Source organism: Kogia breviceps, chromosome 17, assembly GCF_026419965.1.
Source record: "Kogia breviceps isolate mKogBre1 chromosome 17, mKogBre1 haplotype 1, whole genome shotgun sequence".
In the NCBI taxonomy this organism is placed as follows: Eukaryota; Metazoa; Chordata; class Mammalia; order Artiodactyla; family Physeteridae; genus Kogia; species Kogia breviceps.
In genome coordinates this window covers 74,986,010-75,004,252 of record NC_081326.1, presented here as the reverse complement: position 1 = coordinate 75,004,252, position 18,243 = coordinate 74,986,010, and the positions used below count along the sequence as shown (strand labels likewise).

The window sequence follows — 18,243 nt, the reverse complement described above, 5'->3', positions numbered from 1 at the left end:
TCAACCATTGTATGTACTTGCCTCCTTTGTCATTGACTAATTGATCATGTAGTTCATTTCTGGACTGTCTCTTCTGTTCCACTCATCTGTGTGTCTGTTTTTGTGCCAGTACTATCCTGTTTTGATGACTAGCTTTGCAGTATAGTCAGTCTGAAGGCAGGGAGTCTGAAGGCTGAAGTGAGTCTCTTATAGGCAGCATTTATATGGGTCTTATTTTTTTTAATCCATTCAACCACTCTGTCTTTTGATTGGAGCATTTAGTTCATTTACATGTAAAGTAATTACTGATAGTATGTACTTACTGCCGTTTTGTTCAGTTTTCTGGGTTTTGTAGGGTTTTTTTTTTTTTTTTTTTGGCTGCATTGGGTCTTCATTGCTGCACCTGGGCTTTCTCTAGTTGCAGCTAGCGGGAGCTACTCTTTGTTGCGGTGCACATGCTTCTCATTGCAGTGGCTTCTCTTGTTGCGTAGCACGGGCTCTAGGCACACGGGCTTCAGTAGTTGTGGCTCGCGGGCTCTAGAGCTTATGCTCAGTAGTAGTGGTGCACGGGCTTAGTTGCTCCGCGGCATGTGGGATCTTCCCGGACCAGGGCTCGAACCTGTGTCCCCTGCATTGGCAGGTGGATTCTTAACCACTGCGCCACCAGGGAAGCCCTGTAGGGTTTTATTGTTGTTTTTACTTTTTTCTTTTACTTTCTTCCCTTGTGATTTGATGACCATCTTTAGTGTTATGTTTGGATTCCTTTCTCTTTTGTGCCTGTGTACCTATTACAGATGTTTGGTTTGTAGTTACCATGAGACCTGTATTTAACAACATGTGTGTATGTTGTCATATGCATATATATGATATGTATACATTGGCATTCTCTTAAGTTTGAACACGGTCTAACAACCCTGCTGTTTTACTCCCCTACCTCCACATTTAATGTCTTTCACATATTTTACATCTGTTTGTTTTCTGTCTCCCTTAACTACTCATTGTGGATTAGATTATTTTATTACTTTTGTCATTTAACCTTCTTACTTGCCTTATAAGTGGTTGATTTACTACCTTTACTGTATGTCTGCCTTTACCAATGGGGTTTGTTTGTTTGTTTGAATACTTCTTTTTTTTTTTTTTTTTTTTTTTTTGCGGTATGCGGGCCTCTCACTGTTGTGGCCTCTCCCGTTGCGGAGCACAGGCTCCGGACGCGCAGGCCTAGCGGCCATGGCTCACGGGCTTAGCTGCTCCGCGGCATGTGGGATCTTCCCGGACCAGGGCACGAACCCGTGTCTCCTGCATCGGCAGGCGGATTCTCAACCACTGCGCCACCAGGGAAGCCCTGAATACTTCTTTTTAAGGGAAACTTTTATTTATTTATTGTTCTGGCTGCATTGGGTCTTCATTGTTGCGTGGGCTTTCTCTAGTTGAGGCAAGCGGGGGCTACTCTTTCTTGCAGAGCGCGAGCTCACTGTGGTGGCGTCTCTTGTTGTGGAGCACGGGCTCTAGGCACTCAGGCTTCAGTAGTTGTGACACATGGGCTCAGTAGTTGTGGCGTATGGGCTCTAGAGCGCAGGCTCAGTAGTTGTGCCACATGGGCTTAGTTGCTCCATGGGGATCTTCCTGGACCAGGGCTCAAACCTGTGTCCTCTGCATTGGCAGGCGGATTCTTAACCACTGCGCTACCAGGGAATTCCTTTCATAATTTGTATATTTCTAGTTATGGTCTTTTCTTTTTTGATTAGAGAAGTCCCTTTAACATTTCTTGTAAAGCCAGTTTTGTGGTGCTGAACTCTTTTACCTTTTGCTTGTCTGTTAAACTCTTTATTTCTCCTTCAAAGCTGAATGATAGCCTTGCTGGATAGAGTATTCTCGGTTTTAGGTTTTTTCCTTTCATTATTTTGAATGGATGGTTCCACTTCTTCTGGCCTGCAAAGTTTCTGTTGAAAACTCAACTGATAGTCTTATGGCAATTCTCTTGTACATAACGAGTTGCTTTTGTCTTACTGGTTTTAAGATTCTCTCTTTATCTTTAGTTTTTGCCATTTTAATTATTTGTCTGGTGTGGACCTCTTTGGGTTCATCTTGTTTGGGATTCTCTGTCCTTCGACTTGGATGTTTCTTTCCCTCCCCATGTTATGGAAGTTTTCAGCTATGATTTTTTTCAAATAAGGTCTCCACCCCTTTCTCTTTTCTCCTTTTGGGACCCCTATAATTTGAATGTTAGTATGCTTGATGTTGTCCCAGAGGTCTCAAACTATCCTCTTTTTTTTTTTTTTTCCTTTTTCTGTTTATCTTGGGTGATTTCCACCACTCTGCCTTCCAGTTCACTGATCCGTTCCCCATTCCTCTGTATCCAATCTACTGTTGATTCCTTCTAGTGTATTTTTTCAGTTATTGTATTCTTCAGCTCTGTTGGGTGCTGCTTTGTATTTTCTAACTCTTTGTTAAACTCTCACTGTGTTCACTCATTCTTCTCCCAAGTTTGTTGAGTGTCTTTATGATCATTACCTTGAACTCTTTATTCGATAGATTGCATATCTCCACTTTGCTTAGTTCTTCTTCTGGGGTTTTGTCTTATTCTTTTATTTGGAATTCCTCTATCTCCTCATTTTGCCTAATTCTCTGTGTTTTAGGAAGGGTCAGTTACATTTTTTTCAATCTTGGAGAAGTGGCCTTATGTAAGAGACATCCTATGGAACCCAGCAGCATCCTTCCCTTTGGTCACCAGAGCTGTATGCTTTTGTCCCATGTGTGGGTTGTGTGGGTCCTTCTGCTGTGGTTGGGCCAGCTACTGTGGGCAACTGGTAGGTAAGGCTGGCCCAGCCCTGTTGGCTGCCTGGCCCTGACTTGTGCAGTGGCTGCCAGCCTGCTGATAGGAGGGGCTGGGTCCTGGGGCAGCTGGTTGTGGTCCCAGAGGGCTAGAGATCTAAAATATTCTGTAAGGGGAAAACAGGAGAATTTAGCTTCACCCAGTAGCAGAAACAATAATAGAATCTCATCTTTTTGACAGGCTGTCTTTGGCTAGATTGCTCTTTAGTTCCCAGCATGACACTTTTATTCAGACAGGCTCTGTCGACCATATGAGGAAAACGCTTAAATATTGCTATTCATGGAACACAAGTGGACTTTACATAGCTAGGCCTCCTTTAAGATTGAAACTCTCTCTTTGGAAAAGTATATCATTGGGGAATTGTTGTGCATAAAGAAAAATAAGCCATTTCATGTATTTTATATGAAAGTATTTAAAAATAGATAATTCATGTAAATACATGAAACCCAGCACCTTACTCTATAAGCAAACAATATATGAACTGCTTTTGTTTAAGTAAAAATGTAAATAAAATATTTTCCGCATGTAGAAGATACTCACTAAATATTTGTTGCCTGATTGAATCCAGCTCATGTCGCCTGTAGCAACTGGTTCTGCCTTTCTAAGCTTCACGTTCCTCCTCTGTAAAATCTTTTCTCCTTTGCATTTTTATTAATGCATTCCTTCAGCACGTATTTACTAACCATCTCATATGTGCACATTTCTGTGCCAAGCACTTACTTAATCCTTATAATAACTGTGTGGGTGAGGGAGTGGGTTAGGAGAGGTGAACCTTGTCCAAGGCAGCTTAGCATCTGTGAGAGGAAACAGAGATGTTCTACTACTTAGGGAAGGGGGAGGGGCAGGTTGCAACAGGTGGCATTTTGTTTATTGATTGGCTGCAAGTTTTAAGTGAAGTCCAGCAGTGCTGGGGCACAGTCCATCATCACGGACAGAGGCAGGACCAGCTTGGCAGCTGATATGCTCAATTTTTCAAATGTTTAAACCCTGTAACTCAGTAATTCAATTCTTAGAAATGTGTCCCCAGGAACTAATCAGGAATTTAGTCAAAGGTGTGTATACAAAGATGTTTACCCACAGCCTATTTATACAGTTGAAATTTTGAAAATGGCCCAAATGTTCAACAAACAGCAGGATAACTGTTTATTCTACTTGACACGTACGTGGCAGTGACTCAGTACTTTGCCAATATTAACTCGTTTAATCCTGACAAGGATTGGGATAGTGCACAGGAGGTGCTGTTATCGCCCCATCTTAGAGATGAAGAAGTTGAGGCCTGGGTCACACAGCTGGCAAGCGTGGGAGGCTGACCTGAACCCTGATGGCTACTGCCAGAGCCCCGGCTGTTTCCACCTTTCTCTGTGTGTAACAGCACTCATGCTCTGGAAGGTTGTACGGTATGCTAATGTCTTTACCAATTTCCACTGTGTAATATTATATGAAGGTTATGAAAGTATATGACATGGTTTCACTTTTGAAAACACACATTTAAAAGAAGGGAGAGATGAAGCTTGTTTCTCCATCAGCACCCCCAACAGGTGCTTGTGGATGGTGTCCTCAGTGCTGGGCCCTCCTCAGGTGTAGAAAGTACGACGAATCAGATGTCAAGACGTTCTTTATCTAACAAGGAAGTTGTTACTGCCTGATCTCTGCCAAATAGAGGGTCTGTAAGATACAGCGGACTCGCAGAGACTAAGAGATGAGCGGTCAGCCAGTGTGCCTGGCGGGGGCAGGGGGCGGGGGGCGGGAGTCGGCGTGGCTGCCTGGGGACTCCGTGAAATCCATGCCATCGTGGGGCAGGCTGGGGCCGCCTCACAGCATTGCTTTCACGAGGAGAAAACCTACCAAGCTCCACACCTTAACAGCATGTGGCCTACTTTGTTAATCTTATGTTAGTGAAATTCATTTACTCTTACTTATATTAAGTCAAGATTTCTCTGTTTGGTTTCTGTATTCTGGATGCGGTGCTGGGGGAAAACTTGTCACTGGACCATTTGCTGCTTTGGCAAGACAGCCAAGTACATATAAGCCTTAACCTGCCAGGAAGCAGGCATTGGTGCCTCCTCCTGGGGTGGGGATTTTCTCGGTGAAGAAAACTTGCTTTGCTGCTAGGAAGAGAGGTGAAGTGCACATCTTCATGTGTCATATGGGGCCAGGGCATAGGTGCCAGTCCTATTAGCTATGCATGTGTCCGGAGAAAGGGGCTTTGCTGGGGCAGCTGACCTGGGCTTGTCCTCACTGGGCTTTGAGAAGTTTTGTGAAACTGGGGAACTTTTAACTCTTCTTATTCAGGGACAATTGTGTTACAAAGGGAAGAAACTTAGTACAGAAATATGCTCAGTGGTTTTCAAACCAAGAGTGAAACTGTTCGGTTTGCTTTCGTTTCTCTAGAAACCTGACGTGCGGCTCTCTCGAGGCAGCATCGACAGGGAGGATGGAGGTCCTCAAGGCCCGGTAAGCAGCTGCCCACGTTCTCATCAGGATCTGGACCACTTTGTGTCCCGGGATATCCAAGCTTACTAGCATTTGTTGTATGGAACACAATAATTCATTCTATAACTAAAATCAACGTTTTAGCCAAGATTATTAAAACTTACAGTATGCAGCCCAACATGCGTATTCAGGTAGAAAAATTTCTACCCCATTACTAATACACTCTTTTCAATAGTAAACTGAACTCTCTGTGTCCTAAAGAAATACGTACACAAATTGTTGCTACAGCAAGTTGTCATCTGCTAAATTTTTATACTCTTGTTTCGTGTTTTATGAAAGTTTCCACAGTCACAGAAAACTGGTTCAAGCAAGATTTTTTTCTTCTGGGTGTTGTAGGGGGAAATGCCTACAATTCTCTTGAAAGACCTAGCTTTTTATCATTATTCCAAATATATTTAAAGACCTAGCTTATTATCATTATTCCAAATATATTTAAAGCCTGCTAGAAATATTCCCTGGTCTTCAGGGGAGAGTAGTTAAAATTGTTAGGATTTCCATTAGCAGATATCTGGTTAAAATAAATGCAGATTTCTTTAAAACTTAAAGAAATCCCCAGTAAAAAGGGGAAACCTGCACTTGCTGGGTAATGGACTTAGGGAGATAAATCTCCATCCACCCTAATAAGGCTTATGAGTAGAAATAAACCATTTCATTTCTAGACACACATGCATACACATACATACATACATGAGACTGTGTTGTCATCCAGCTCCGGGAGCTATAAAATCCAGCTCCCCCTAAGATCTGGCCCCTAGAAGATGTGTTCAGTCACCAGCATGTGAAGCTTTAGCATTTCCCATAAGATATGCTGGCACAGTGGGCTCTACAGACAGAACACTAGGCATTCCTTAGTCAAGTGCAAAATCACAGTGTTCCCCAGTTAACATCTCCACATGCAGTGCTCTTTCCTTATATTGGAAAGATGACATGTAGCTGGAAAGCATTCCCTCTAAGACCAGGAACAAGACAAGGACGCTGACTCTCGTCACTTTTATTCAACATAGTATTGGAAGTCCTAGCCACAGCAATCAGACAAGAAGAAGAAATAAAAGGAATCCACATTGGAAAGGAAGAAGTAAAATTGTCACTGTTTGCAGATGACATGATACTTACATAGAAAATTCTAAAAACGCCACCAGAAAACTACTAGAGCTCATCAGTGAATTTGGTAAAGTTACAGGATACAAAATTAATATACAGAAATCTGTCACATTTCTGTAGATTAAGGATGAACTATCAGAGAAAATAAGGAAACAATCCCATTTACCATCGCATCAAAAAGAATAAGATACCTAGGATTAAACCTATCTAAAGAAGTAAAAGCCCTGTTCTCAGAAAACTAGAAGACACTGATGAAAGAAATTGAAGAGAACAAAAACAGATGGAAAGATACACTGTGTTCTTGGATTGGAAGAAGTAACATTGTTAAAATGACCATACTACCCAAGGCAATCTACAGATTCTGTGCAATCCCTATCAAAATACTAATAGCATGTTTTATAAAACTAGAACAAATAATTTTAAAATATGTATGAAAACACAAAAGAACCCAAATAGCCACAACAATCTTGAGAAAGAAGAACAGAGCTGCATCACCCTCCCTGACTTCAGACTATACTACAAAGCTATAGTAATCAAAACAGTAAGGTACTGGCACAAAAAAAGACATATAGATCAATGGAACAGAATAGAGAGCCTGGAAATAAACCCACGCACTTATGATCAATTAATGTATGACAGAGGAGGCAAGAATATACAATGGTGAGAAGACAGTCTCTTCAATAAGTGGTGCTGGGACAACTGGACAGCTACATGTAAAAGAATGAAATTAGAACATTCTCCAACACCATATGCAAAAATAAACTCAAAATGGATTAAAGACTTTAAGATCAGAAACAAAAGGAAATAAAAAAAATTTTTTAGATGTTTAAAGATTTTTAAGAGACCTAAATATAACACCAGAAACCATAAAACTCTTAGAGGGAAACATAGGCAGAACACTCTTTGACATAAATCGTAGCAATTATTTTTTGATCTGTCTCCTAAAGCAAAGGAAATTAAAGCAAATATAAAGAAATGGGACCAGTTTAAACTTAAAAGCATTTGCACAGCAAAGGAAACCATTGACAAAATGAAAGACAACCTACTGAATGGGAGAAAATATTTGCAGATGATATGACCAATATGGGGTTAACGTACAAGATATATAAACAGCTCATACAATTCAATGTCAAAAAAAACAAAGCAACCCAATTAAAAAATGGGCAGAAGACCTGAATAGACATTTTTCCAAAGAGGAAATACGGATGGCCAACAGACACATGAAAAGATGCTCAACATGGCTAATCATCAGAGAAATGCAAATCAAAAGCCCAGTAAGATATCACCTCACACTGGTCGGAATGGCCATTATCGAAAAGAACGCAAATAACAAATGTTGGTGAGGATTCGGAGAAAGGGGAGCCCTTGTGCACTGGTGGGAATGTAAACTGGTGCAGCCACTGTGGAAAACAGTATGGAGGTGTCAAAAAACTAAAAATAGAACTACCATATGATTTAGCAATCCCACTCCTGGGCATATATGTGGAAAAAAACCAGAAACATTAATTTGAAAAGATACATGCACTCCAGTGTTCATAGCAGCATTATTTATAATTGCCCAGATATGGAAGGAACCCAAGTTCATCAGCAGATGAAAGGATAAAGAAGCTGTGGTGTATATATACAATGGAAAACTACTCTGCCATAAAAAATGAGATTTTGCCATTTGCAGCAGCATAGATGGACTTGGAGGGTATTATGCTAAGTGAATAAGTCAGACAGAAAGACAAATATTTTATAGTATCACTTACAAACTAGTGGATATAACAAAAAGACTCAGATATAGAGGACAAACCTAGTGGTTAACAGTGGAGAGGGGCAATACAAGGGTAGGAGATTAAGCGGTATAAACTGTTTTGTATAAAATCAGCTACAATGGGAATTCCCTGGTGATGCAGTGGTTGGGACTTGGCGCTTTCACTGCCAGGGCCTGGGTTCAATCCCTCGTCAGGAAACTAAGATCCCTCAAGTCGCATGGTGCGGCCAAAAAAAATCAGCCGCAAGGATGTATTGTAGAACACAGCGAATATAGCCAATATTTTATAATAACTACAAATGGAGCATAACCTTTAAAAATTGTGAATCACTATACTGTACACCTGTAACTTACAGTGTGCATCAAGACTTCTTCAATTTAAAAAACGATAACATATATTGAGCAGTTGGTCCCAAATTGTTAAGAGGAAAGAGTGAGAATAAGTATGAAAGTAAACCCTGTTCAAGGGACCAGCTATTTATAACGTCACTAATAGGAACATTTTTTAGAAAAGGAAAATCCTGTTCCAAGATGCGGTATGTAGAAGGTACCCAGAACGTATGTGGAGTGAATGAATGAATGAATGATGGGACAGAAGGATTATTGAGAAACACTTTGTGAAACAGACGACGCATGACGGGGCCACTTGTGATCTCACAGTACTTGCCGCACACCAGGCCTGGGTGACAGTAGGCGCGCTTAGTCCTGATGGAGTGGGTGCTGAGCTGGGTGCTTCCCTCCTGTCACCTCATGAGTCCTCAGCACTTCTGTCAGGTCAGGCGCCGTGCCATCCACACGCCACAGATGAGTCAACTGAGGCTCGTAGGAAACCTGCCCAAGGTCACTGGTCCCCATGCCGGACGCCGGACAGGGCACTCCGAGCGTGACCAGGCGCCAGCCTGCTCTGCAGGCCTCTCCCCTCCAGGGTCTGGGTTAAGCTGTGGGGCTCATAACACATGCTGACGGTTGCTGGCTTTTCCGCTTCTGTCCTTTACTAAGATAACTGTTTGGTGTGGCCCCCACTTCTCAAAGCGCTCCAACTGAACACTTCTGAAAATGGGCCCCCGTTTCAGGGAGAAGCGTTTGGCTGAAAAGCAGTGTAGACTGTCAGTAGGTCTGGGCTAGTTAACAGACACTAGTCACTGCCTCATGGAAACTGATCCCGTCTGTGTGCATAAAAAGTAAAAATAAAAACTATTTGGAATTTCAAAATAATATGCAAGTTGGCAGCATGTTCATTTTGTGACAACCCGCCCATAGAGGGTAAGCGTGACTCGCCTCCGCTTTCAAACGGGAAAACCAAAGCCTCAAATCGGCGAACGACTCAGTCCTCTAGGGCCAGCACCGCACACGCAGCAGAACCAGAGCCCAGCCTGTCCCGCTGCCCAGCCCGTCCGCCTCTGCGCACAGGGACATACATACCATCTGTTGAACTGATCCAGAAAGTTCTGAGAATAGGATTTTCTAATTATTGCACTTTCTTGTTCCCTGAGTATCAGGAAGTTCTTTAAGTCTTTTTACTGCTGGTCAGTGAGCACAGCGCAGCATAGCCACAGTCTGTCTCTTCGCAAGGTTTCGGCCCGCTTCCCACTGTGTCAGGAACCCCCGTTCTTCACACCTTCCCGCTTGGAGGGTTTTTCTAGTCTTTAAAATGGGGAGTGTTCAGTGGCCTGGTGGAAGCAGCCGTGATCCTGGGCAAGGAGCAGTTGTGACTGTGTGCCCTCTCATGGTCCTTTATTTTAAAGAAGTGGATGTCTACTCAGTAAAAGGAAAGCACCTTCCAGTATATGTATTTTAGCCAGTTTATTGTTTCAAAATAAGCAAGGAAAGTCCCTCTTTTCAAAAGTAGGATGTAGTTTGAAGATACTTCTTTTCACTCAGTCAGCCTAGGATAAGTGGCTCTAATCGTAGCTGCAGGCGTGACACCCTAGACTAGGGCTGGTCCTATGTGGACCTGCCTTTTTTCTTGGGCCTGGGCTGGTTTGGCTTCCTGGCTTGGCCTGTGGCTTGTCCCGAACGGATGGAGGTGTCACACCAGGTTCTTCAGGTAACAGTGACAACGTAGACATCCCAGTGCTAGGAGACCTCTTCTCATCGTCATTGTCCCTGATGGCACTCCTTCCTGTAATCAGAGAAGGAGGGGGTGGGGGGGAGTTTCCGGACACAGGACAGATTTCACAGCCGTGAGGTTGAACTGGAGACCTCCATGGGCATAATTTCTTTAAAGAAAATTTGAAACTGGTGTGACCACCCCTGGCCGTGTTTCCCATCGTGATTCCTTCTGTCCCATACCCCATTGGCATTATTGCTTATTAGCCTAATCCCCTGTCCCCACCTGAGGCCTTGAAGGCAGGACCCTCCCCTATCTTGTTGGTCTTTGACCCCAGCATTTAGCCCAGCGGTCAAGGGGGTGGGTGGAGAGGGTGGGAAGGGGAGGCTGTTATCCTGTTGTGCGCCCTGCTGCATTGACCCGGCTTTTTCTTTTCCCACAGACTGGAAACCAGCACATATATCAGCCTGTGGGCAAACCAGGTAAATGAAGAAATGAATCGAGTGTCACAAAATTTGTATCATTTGGAGGGAGGGGGGTTTTGACGTATAGTTTCTTAGTTTCGAAAAACCTCATGTTGTGTTAACACTTTTCCCCCTACAGACCATAGCAAGTATGATGTTTACCAAATTCAGCCCACGACTAGAATGCTGGAAAACAGACTTTACTGCTCTAATGCATCAGAAACACCTCTGTAGGGTGCCCTCTCTGAGATTAGCTTCTGTTGTAATAACATGAACCCGTGTTTATTTGTTTGGGGGTTGTTTCCATCCTCTTCATTAATGTACGTTAAGTAATGGGACTCATTCCTTCACCAGATCCTGCAGCTCCACCAAAGAAACCACCGCGTCCCGGAGCCCCCGGGCACCTGAGCAGCCTAGCCAGCCTCGGCAGCCCCGGGGACAGTTACAACGAGGGTGTCAAGGTGAGCGCCCGAGCCTGCGCGCAGCCCAGGACCCCACGGAGCCTTTCACTCCGGGCGATGACCCTGCGATGTGCAGTGGGGTTGCGGGGCTCCTTGGTCGGCTCCAGACTCCTCTGAGTCAGGACAGACTCTACTGGAAAACTCTCTTTTCTGTTTTTCTCTCATGTGATAGATTCTAGGGCCTCAGTCAGATCTTAACTTTCTGAAGACATTTTCCTCTTATCAGACAGAATGTTTCCTTGAGATAAAAGTGCTGGGGTGGCTTCTGGTTTTACAAATGAATCAAACCAGGACGCCTGGGGAAAGCAAGGCCTTCTGTAGGCTCAGTGTCTCCAAGTGTGTCAGTGTGGCCTAGTGGGCGACTTCCATCCTTTGCCATCTGGGGCCAGCGTGTGTAAAGCAGCGGGTGCTGGGGACCACAACCTCCTCCTCTGTGTGCCCATTTAAGGAGAGGGGTACACTCTACTTTCCGTTAGGTCAGTTATCTCTCAAAATATGTCCTACTTCTCAATTCTGATACATTTTGTCTTCACATTTTATTCATTTATTTAATTTGTTTATTTATCTTTGGCTTCATTGGGTGTTCGATGCTGTGCGCGGGCTTTCTCTGGTTGCGGCGAGCGGGGGCTACTCTTCGTTGCGGTGCGCAGGCTTCTCGCTGCGGTGGCTTCTCTTGTTGCGGAGCACGGGCTCTAGGCACGCGAGCTTCAGTAGTCGTGGCATGCGGGCTCAGTAGTTGTGGCTCACAGGCTCTAGAGTACAGGCTCAGTAGTTGTGGCGCACGGGCTTAGTTGCTCCGTGACACGTGGGATCTTCCCAGACTAGGGATGAAACCCGTGTCCTCTGCATTGGCAGGCAGATTCTTAACCACTGAGCCACCAGGGAAGTCGCTGTCTTCACATTTTAATATCTCTAAAATCAGGACAGTGTGTTGATTTAACTGGCATTTTTTTTTCCTTCCTCATGGTGCATGGAAAAAGGTACATCTTAGAATTCAATAGCTATGGGATCAGTTAAGATACACTTTGTTTCACTAATAACCATCATTCATTGAGTGCCACCTGCTGTGTCAGAACCTGCCCCATGTATTTTAAATCCTCACATCAGCCTCACGGAATTGACGGTCTTATTATTGTTCCCACCTGTCGCATGAGGTGGCTACAATTCCCAGAGGTTAAAAGGCGTGTTCAAGGTTACGGCCTCCCCATAGCTGAACTTGCATTTCATGGCCGACCTGGCTTTCCGCACACACATATGTGCTGCTGCTCCAGGTTTACCCCCAAAGCCAAGCGGCTGATTCCTGGATAGAAGCAGGTGTATTGCCGTCTTAGCGAGTCAGAGAGGTTGTCCCCAGGCAGATAAAATATCACCTCCAGTTGCGAGCCAGCCTACAGCTGGAGGGCGGTGACCAGTAGTGAAGCAGCTGGCGCTGTCTGGGACCAGCCTGCTCCCTGCGGAGCCTAACACAGGAACCACGGCGCCAGAGGCACCCCTGCACCAAGGGTCAGGCGGTCAGCTCCTGGAAATCAGGGTGCTGGTCCTGGGGGCTGCCTGGGGCTTGGCTCCTCCAGCTTCTGGGCCTCCAGGCCCAAGAAGCCTCCCTGCAGCTCCACTAGCACCGCAGAGGAGCAAAGGAGGACACGCCCTTTCCCAGTGCGGTTTCTTGACATAAATTTTAAAAGGAAAAAGAAATTGGGTTAATGAACTTTTTTCATTTTTCATAAGCAAAAGAAGAAACTTTCAAAAGGGCTTGTATTGCAATGAAAAACCAACTTTAAAAGTGGATCGGATACCAGCTTAGAATTCTGACCTATATTCATTTTTTACATTTGAATAAATATAATTGGGAAATACCCTTATTATAGGGTATTGAGCAAGTAGAAATCTTTATGGAAAGGAATCTTTAAGTGTGCTTACTTAAAGTACACTCAGGAGGGGACTTCCCTGGCAGTCCAGTGGTTAAGAATCCGCCTTCCAATGCAGTGGACGCGGGCTCGATCCCTGGTGGGAGAACTAAGATCCCACATGCTGCGGGGCAGCTGAGCCCGTGTGCCGCAACTGCTGAGCCTGTGCACCACAACTAGAGAGAAGCCCATGCGCTGCAACAAAGAGCCTGTGCACCGCAATTAAGACCCCACGCAGCCAAATAATAAATAAATCTTTTTTAAAAATACACTCAGGGGACTTCCCAGGTGGCACAGTGGTTAAGAATCCGCCTGCCAGTGCAGGAGAAACGGGTTCAATCCCTGGTCCGGGAAGATCCCACATGCCGCAGGGCAACTAAGCCCGTGAGCCACAACTACTGAGCCTGCACTCTAGAGCCCACCAGCCACAACTACTGAGCCTGCGTGCTGCAACTACTGAAGCCCACGTGCCTAGAGCCCATGCTCCGCAACAAGAGAAGCCACTGCAGTGAGAAGCCCACGCACTGCAACGAAAAGTAGCCTCCGCTCGCTGCAACTAGAGAAAAGCCTGCGCACAGCAACGAAGACCCAACACGGCCCCCCCCCAAAAAAAAAACACTCAGTAAACATTTTTTAATAATTAGTAACTGTGGGGGCTTCCCTGGTGGCGCAGTGGTTGAGAGTCCACCTGCTGATGCAGGAGACGTGGGTTCGTGCCCCGGTCTGGGAAGATCCCACATGCCGTGGAGCAGCTAGGCAGGCCCCTGAGCCTGCGCGTCTGGAGCCTGTGCTCCGCAATGGGAGAGGCCCCAACAGTGAGAGGCCCGTGTACCGCAAAAAAAAAGAAAAAATAAATAATAATAATAATTAGTAAATGTGAAGTATATGTCTCTACTTCTTCGTGACACGTCTGTTTGGTAGAGGTTATCAAATCCAGCCTGAAAGAACAGTACTCTTTTAATGCAGAAATGCTTACCTTTACCTGGGTGTCACCGAAGTAATTCATCCAACTCATAGCCAGAAATCAGTCTCAGTTTCTCCTTGGTGGCCTTACGTTTCGGCTCTGAATTATCGGAGTCTTTGAGAACCCCCCCCCCCCAAGTGGTTGGGATTGGCTGCATCTCTGCGGGCAGTGGTGTGTCTAACCGCCTGCCAAGGGGCCTCCAAGTGGTCAGGCTCCAGAAAGTAGGAAACCAGTGACAGCTGTCTCTGCACACCAGGCTGGTGCTTTGGGAGGGTCCCTGTGAATGGCCCCTGGACGCTTTCTGACAGCGCTTCTGTGACAGTTGGGCAAAGGGTGAACGCAAAAGAGCAGAAGCTTTGAACGGGTTAGAACAAACCACCCTCACCTCCTGGAGTCCAGAACTGTAGTTCTTCTTGATGGAGCCCCAGCTGGCACGCCTCCTGAGGAAACGCGGCCTTTTACGTTAATCCCCTTTGAACTGGCCCTCCTGCCCCATTCAGCATCTCGGTGCAGAAGATAAAATGCTGACACGGCTTCTCTTGGAAGTGATGCTGCTACGAATAACCTCCCTTTTTCTAGTGCACAGAAAATACAGTGTGGAGGGTTGGACCTCAGAATTTAGGACTCTGCTAAACTTCTATACCAAAGGGTATACATTTTTCAGACAATTCTAAGGAAAGGTCAAGAAATCCATATTTCTCTCAATTAACTGCCTATTACGTTACAGTAGAATAGGCTTGGTTTAAACTGTGGAGGGAAAAAAACATTAAAATTTCTAAGTTTAAAGTACGGGAACCCAACCATAAGAACTGGTTCAAATGAAGAGTTTTATGTTTTAGTTTTGTTTTTGTTTTTAAAATAAGCTCCTGATATCTTTAAACACAGCCTCAAGCCAGGCATCTGTATTACAGCAGGCTGGCTAGGTCGAAGGCCATTTCCAGGGATGTTGGATGTTGGGGCCAGGCCCAGGGAGTGAGGGGGTGCAGTTTCTCCAGAATCACTCAGATGTCCAATGGGCAGCTTTCCGTGAATACAGGCATAGATACGCTTTCTTTCTTTTTAAAGACCCTTAATTCTTTGGATTCTTGCACGGCTGCCAGATTGTCATTCTTGGGCTTTTGCATGTTGTTTTCCTCATTTATTTGTGAAAACAAGCATGGTGCATGGCAGACCCCTACTGAGTGTGCGGGTGCCCTGAACAGACGGCCCAGCAGCTACACTTCGATGGCCCGCTAACCGAGCCAACGGGCAGAAGCACGCTCCTCTTGTTCTGCTCATGTGTTTTTACGGGGGTTTTGTCTGCTGCCTTTATTAATATTGTTTTTCTTTTTTCCCTTTCTCTGATAAATTTCTTTAACTTGTCCTCACCTTCCGTTCGACAATAGCCGTGGAGGGTAAGCACATGGTATTTGTGTGTCTGTCCAGCTCTCTATCACACCCCGCTCTGCATGCAACTCTGGACCAGGAATCGGGAAGCCTGGGGAGGGCGCTTTTGCTTGGTTTGTCACCAAAAGCAGCATTTATATTTGCCCAAGAGTGAGACGTGAACATCTCTGCGGCGATGGAACATTCTCGTCCCTTTGTGCCTCATGGCTCAGGGACGGGCACCCAGAGTTTGAGCGCGGGCAGCAGACCCGTGTGCATATGCACAACTATCGGCCGCTGTCATGTAGCCTTCTCAGAGGAGCCACATGCAGTCCTTTCTACACCTAAGGTGGCCAGTTCGGCTTTTTAATACGCTGAAGGTTCCCTAGAGGCCCTTGTGCAGCCTTCAGGGCTCAGGTTGTCTTGGATAACATTTGTTGAAGTCTCTCTGTGCCCGGGTCCTGGGACGGGCAGTTTTACATATGTTCCTTCATTTCACCTCCGTCACAGCTGCGGGTGAGGGGGCAGTGCCCACCCCCCACCAACAGAGCAGCACCCGCACAGCTCCCACATCAGCAGCTTTCTGGAAGCAGATGGTGTCCGTTTAAAGAAGACTTGCATTTGCCCACGTTTTATAACCACGAAAGGAACACACGTTTCCATTAGGTGGTTTGAAGGCAACTAAGCTGAGCCGTACAGGTTTTACTGCAAGATTCAAACTCAGTGGAAACCCATGTAGCCTCAATGGAGAGCACCTGACCCCTTGCCCAACTGTCTCCAAATCCTCAGAGAGACGTAAAATACCTGGATTCTTTCTCTTTTGGTGAATGATTTTGGGGGGACGATGAATCACTTCTCTGAATGATTCCGGGGGCTTTTAGTATAATGTGTGTGATTCCATCTCATTTCCTTTAACTGAGCTCAAAGTTAGAAAAAAAGGTTCCTTATTTATTTGTCACTTGGATGAATTGCTTTGCTGTCATCCTCGAGCTGACCTATGTCCCCTAAGACAAGAAGATCAGTTCTGTGATCTGCTTTGATCTCTTTTAAAGACCCTTTCTAACCTAGTTGCAGCTATATGACGCCATCTGCTGGAGGATAGAAAGATAACCGGCTTCTGTGTTGGCAGCTTCAGCCCCAGGAAATCAGCCCCCCTCCCACTGCCAACCTGGACCGGTCCAATGACAGGGTGTACGAGAACGTGACGGGCCTGGTGAGGGCGGTCATCGAGATGTCCAGCAAGATCCAGCCGGCCCCGCCAGAGGAGTATGTCCCCATGGTGAAGGTGAGCTCAGCCCCGCCACGTGAAGCAGGAGACATTCCCCGTGCCCTTCGGGTCCAGCCTGACTCTTCAGAAGGTCTGCATCACATGGCAGTCACTGCCATTCCCGACCTTGACCCCGGAATGTCCTGAGCAGCAGAGTCTGTCGGTAACTACTGCTCATACGTATGATCTGGAGTGAGGGAAGGTGCAGAAGAGTACTTACGGTCTGACGCCGTCATGACTTAGGGGAGGTGATTACAGTGTTAAAGCGCCAAGACAGATGATACTTGGAGAGGCCCTGCTTTCGGTTCTTTGGGGCGTTTACTCAGAAGTGGAATTGCTGGATCGTATGGTAATTCTATTCCTAATTTTTTGAGGACACACCATGCTGTTTTCCACAATGGCTGCACCAATTTACATTCCCGTCAGCAGTGCACAAGGGTTCTAGTTTCTCTCCCTCCTCACTAACACTCTTTATTTTCTGTGTCGGTTTCTTGGACAGAAGCCGTCCTAATACGTGTGAGGTGGCGTCTCACTGGGCTTTTGCCTTGCATTTCCCTGATGAGTAGTGAGGTTGAGCGCCTCTTCGTGTGCTTTCTTGTGTGTCATCTTTGGAGAAATGTCTGTTCAAGTCGTTTGCCCGCTTTTTCATAGGGTCGTTTGGCTTTTTGTCGTTGAGCTGCAGGATTGAACACCGTTTTTAGTGTACCAGTGAGCAATCTCTGGAACAGCTTCTTTTAAACCCTCAGTGTGGATGGAGTAGCTGCTTGGAAGCCGTGGTGTTTTGTGGGCAGCACAGTAAATCCATTCTGGTTTCGTTTTTAGGCGATACTCCCATAACACTTATAACTGAAGTTCTGAAGGGTGAACTTGCATGAACCACAGACAGGTTTTTAAAAAATACTAATAAACTCAACAGTATACAAAAGCAATCAGAATCTTGTACATAATAAGACTTTTTATGGTGATTTTGTAGAAGCTGCTTTTTTAACCCTATTACTTTGGCAAAATGACACTCTTTTTGTTGATCCAGTGTCAATAACTAGCATGTCCTTACTGGTCTTGTTCCTCCTGCATGTATAACTTAGCACCTGAGTCATTACATAGTTGACCCTCATAAGAATGACAACGACAAACATTTTAACTCTAAGGCCACATCGTTTTTGATCACAGCTGGTCCCTTTCAGCTCTAAGTGGCAGGGGGAGGGCTCCTGTGCTCCATATACGTACGTAGTGGACAAAGCCCCGCGGTCAGAATGGCCTCCATAGCAGACCGCCACCTGTCGTTCCCACGTGTGGCAGCAGTAACATCCTTATTGGTGGCCCACGAGGCTTTGGAAAGCACTGGGGAGAGAAGAGAGTCACGGAGCACACGCGGCCCCAGCACCTCCTTCCCTGGGCGTCCGTGCGGCTTTTCTTACATGAGCCTCCATCATTCCCTTGTTCCCCAGACAGTAGAGCAGTGAGTATTCAGAGATCTGAATCTGGGGGAAATTGCCTTATAACTTAATGAGATCAGGCTCAGCACTGTGGAAAAGAAATACAGAGATTTTCCTAAAAAAAAAAAAAAAAAAAAAAAAAGAAAGAAAGAAAGAAAGAAATTTTCCCT

General features: G+C 45.4%; 1 protein-coding gene across 50 annotated transcripts in view; it reads left to right on the top strand.

Moving 5' to 3' along the window:
- PTK2 (protein tyrosine kinase 2) overlaps nt 1-18,243 on the top strand; it is a 247,644-nt gene that overhangs the window by 225,152 nt on the left and 4,249 nt on the right. For 46 of the 50 annotated variants that reach the window (XM_067017362.1, XM_067017365.1, XM_059043007.2 and 43 more), the window contains 4 exons: nt 5,204-5,266; nt 10,655-10,694; nt 11,031-11,137; nt 16,500-16,655. In XM_067017362.1, coding sequence (XP_066873463.1) covers nt 5,204-5,266; nt 10,655-10,694; nt 11,031-11,137; nt 16,500-16,655 — 366 coding nt within the window. The remainder of the gene's footprint in view (nt 1-5,203; nt 5,267-10,654; nt 10,695-11,030; nt 11,138-16,499; nt 16,656-18,243) is intronic. The other 4 variants (XM_067017389.1, XM_067017387.1, XM_067017397.1 and 1 more) reach the window with 1 other exon arrangement.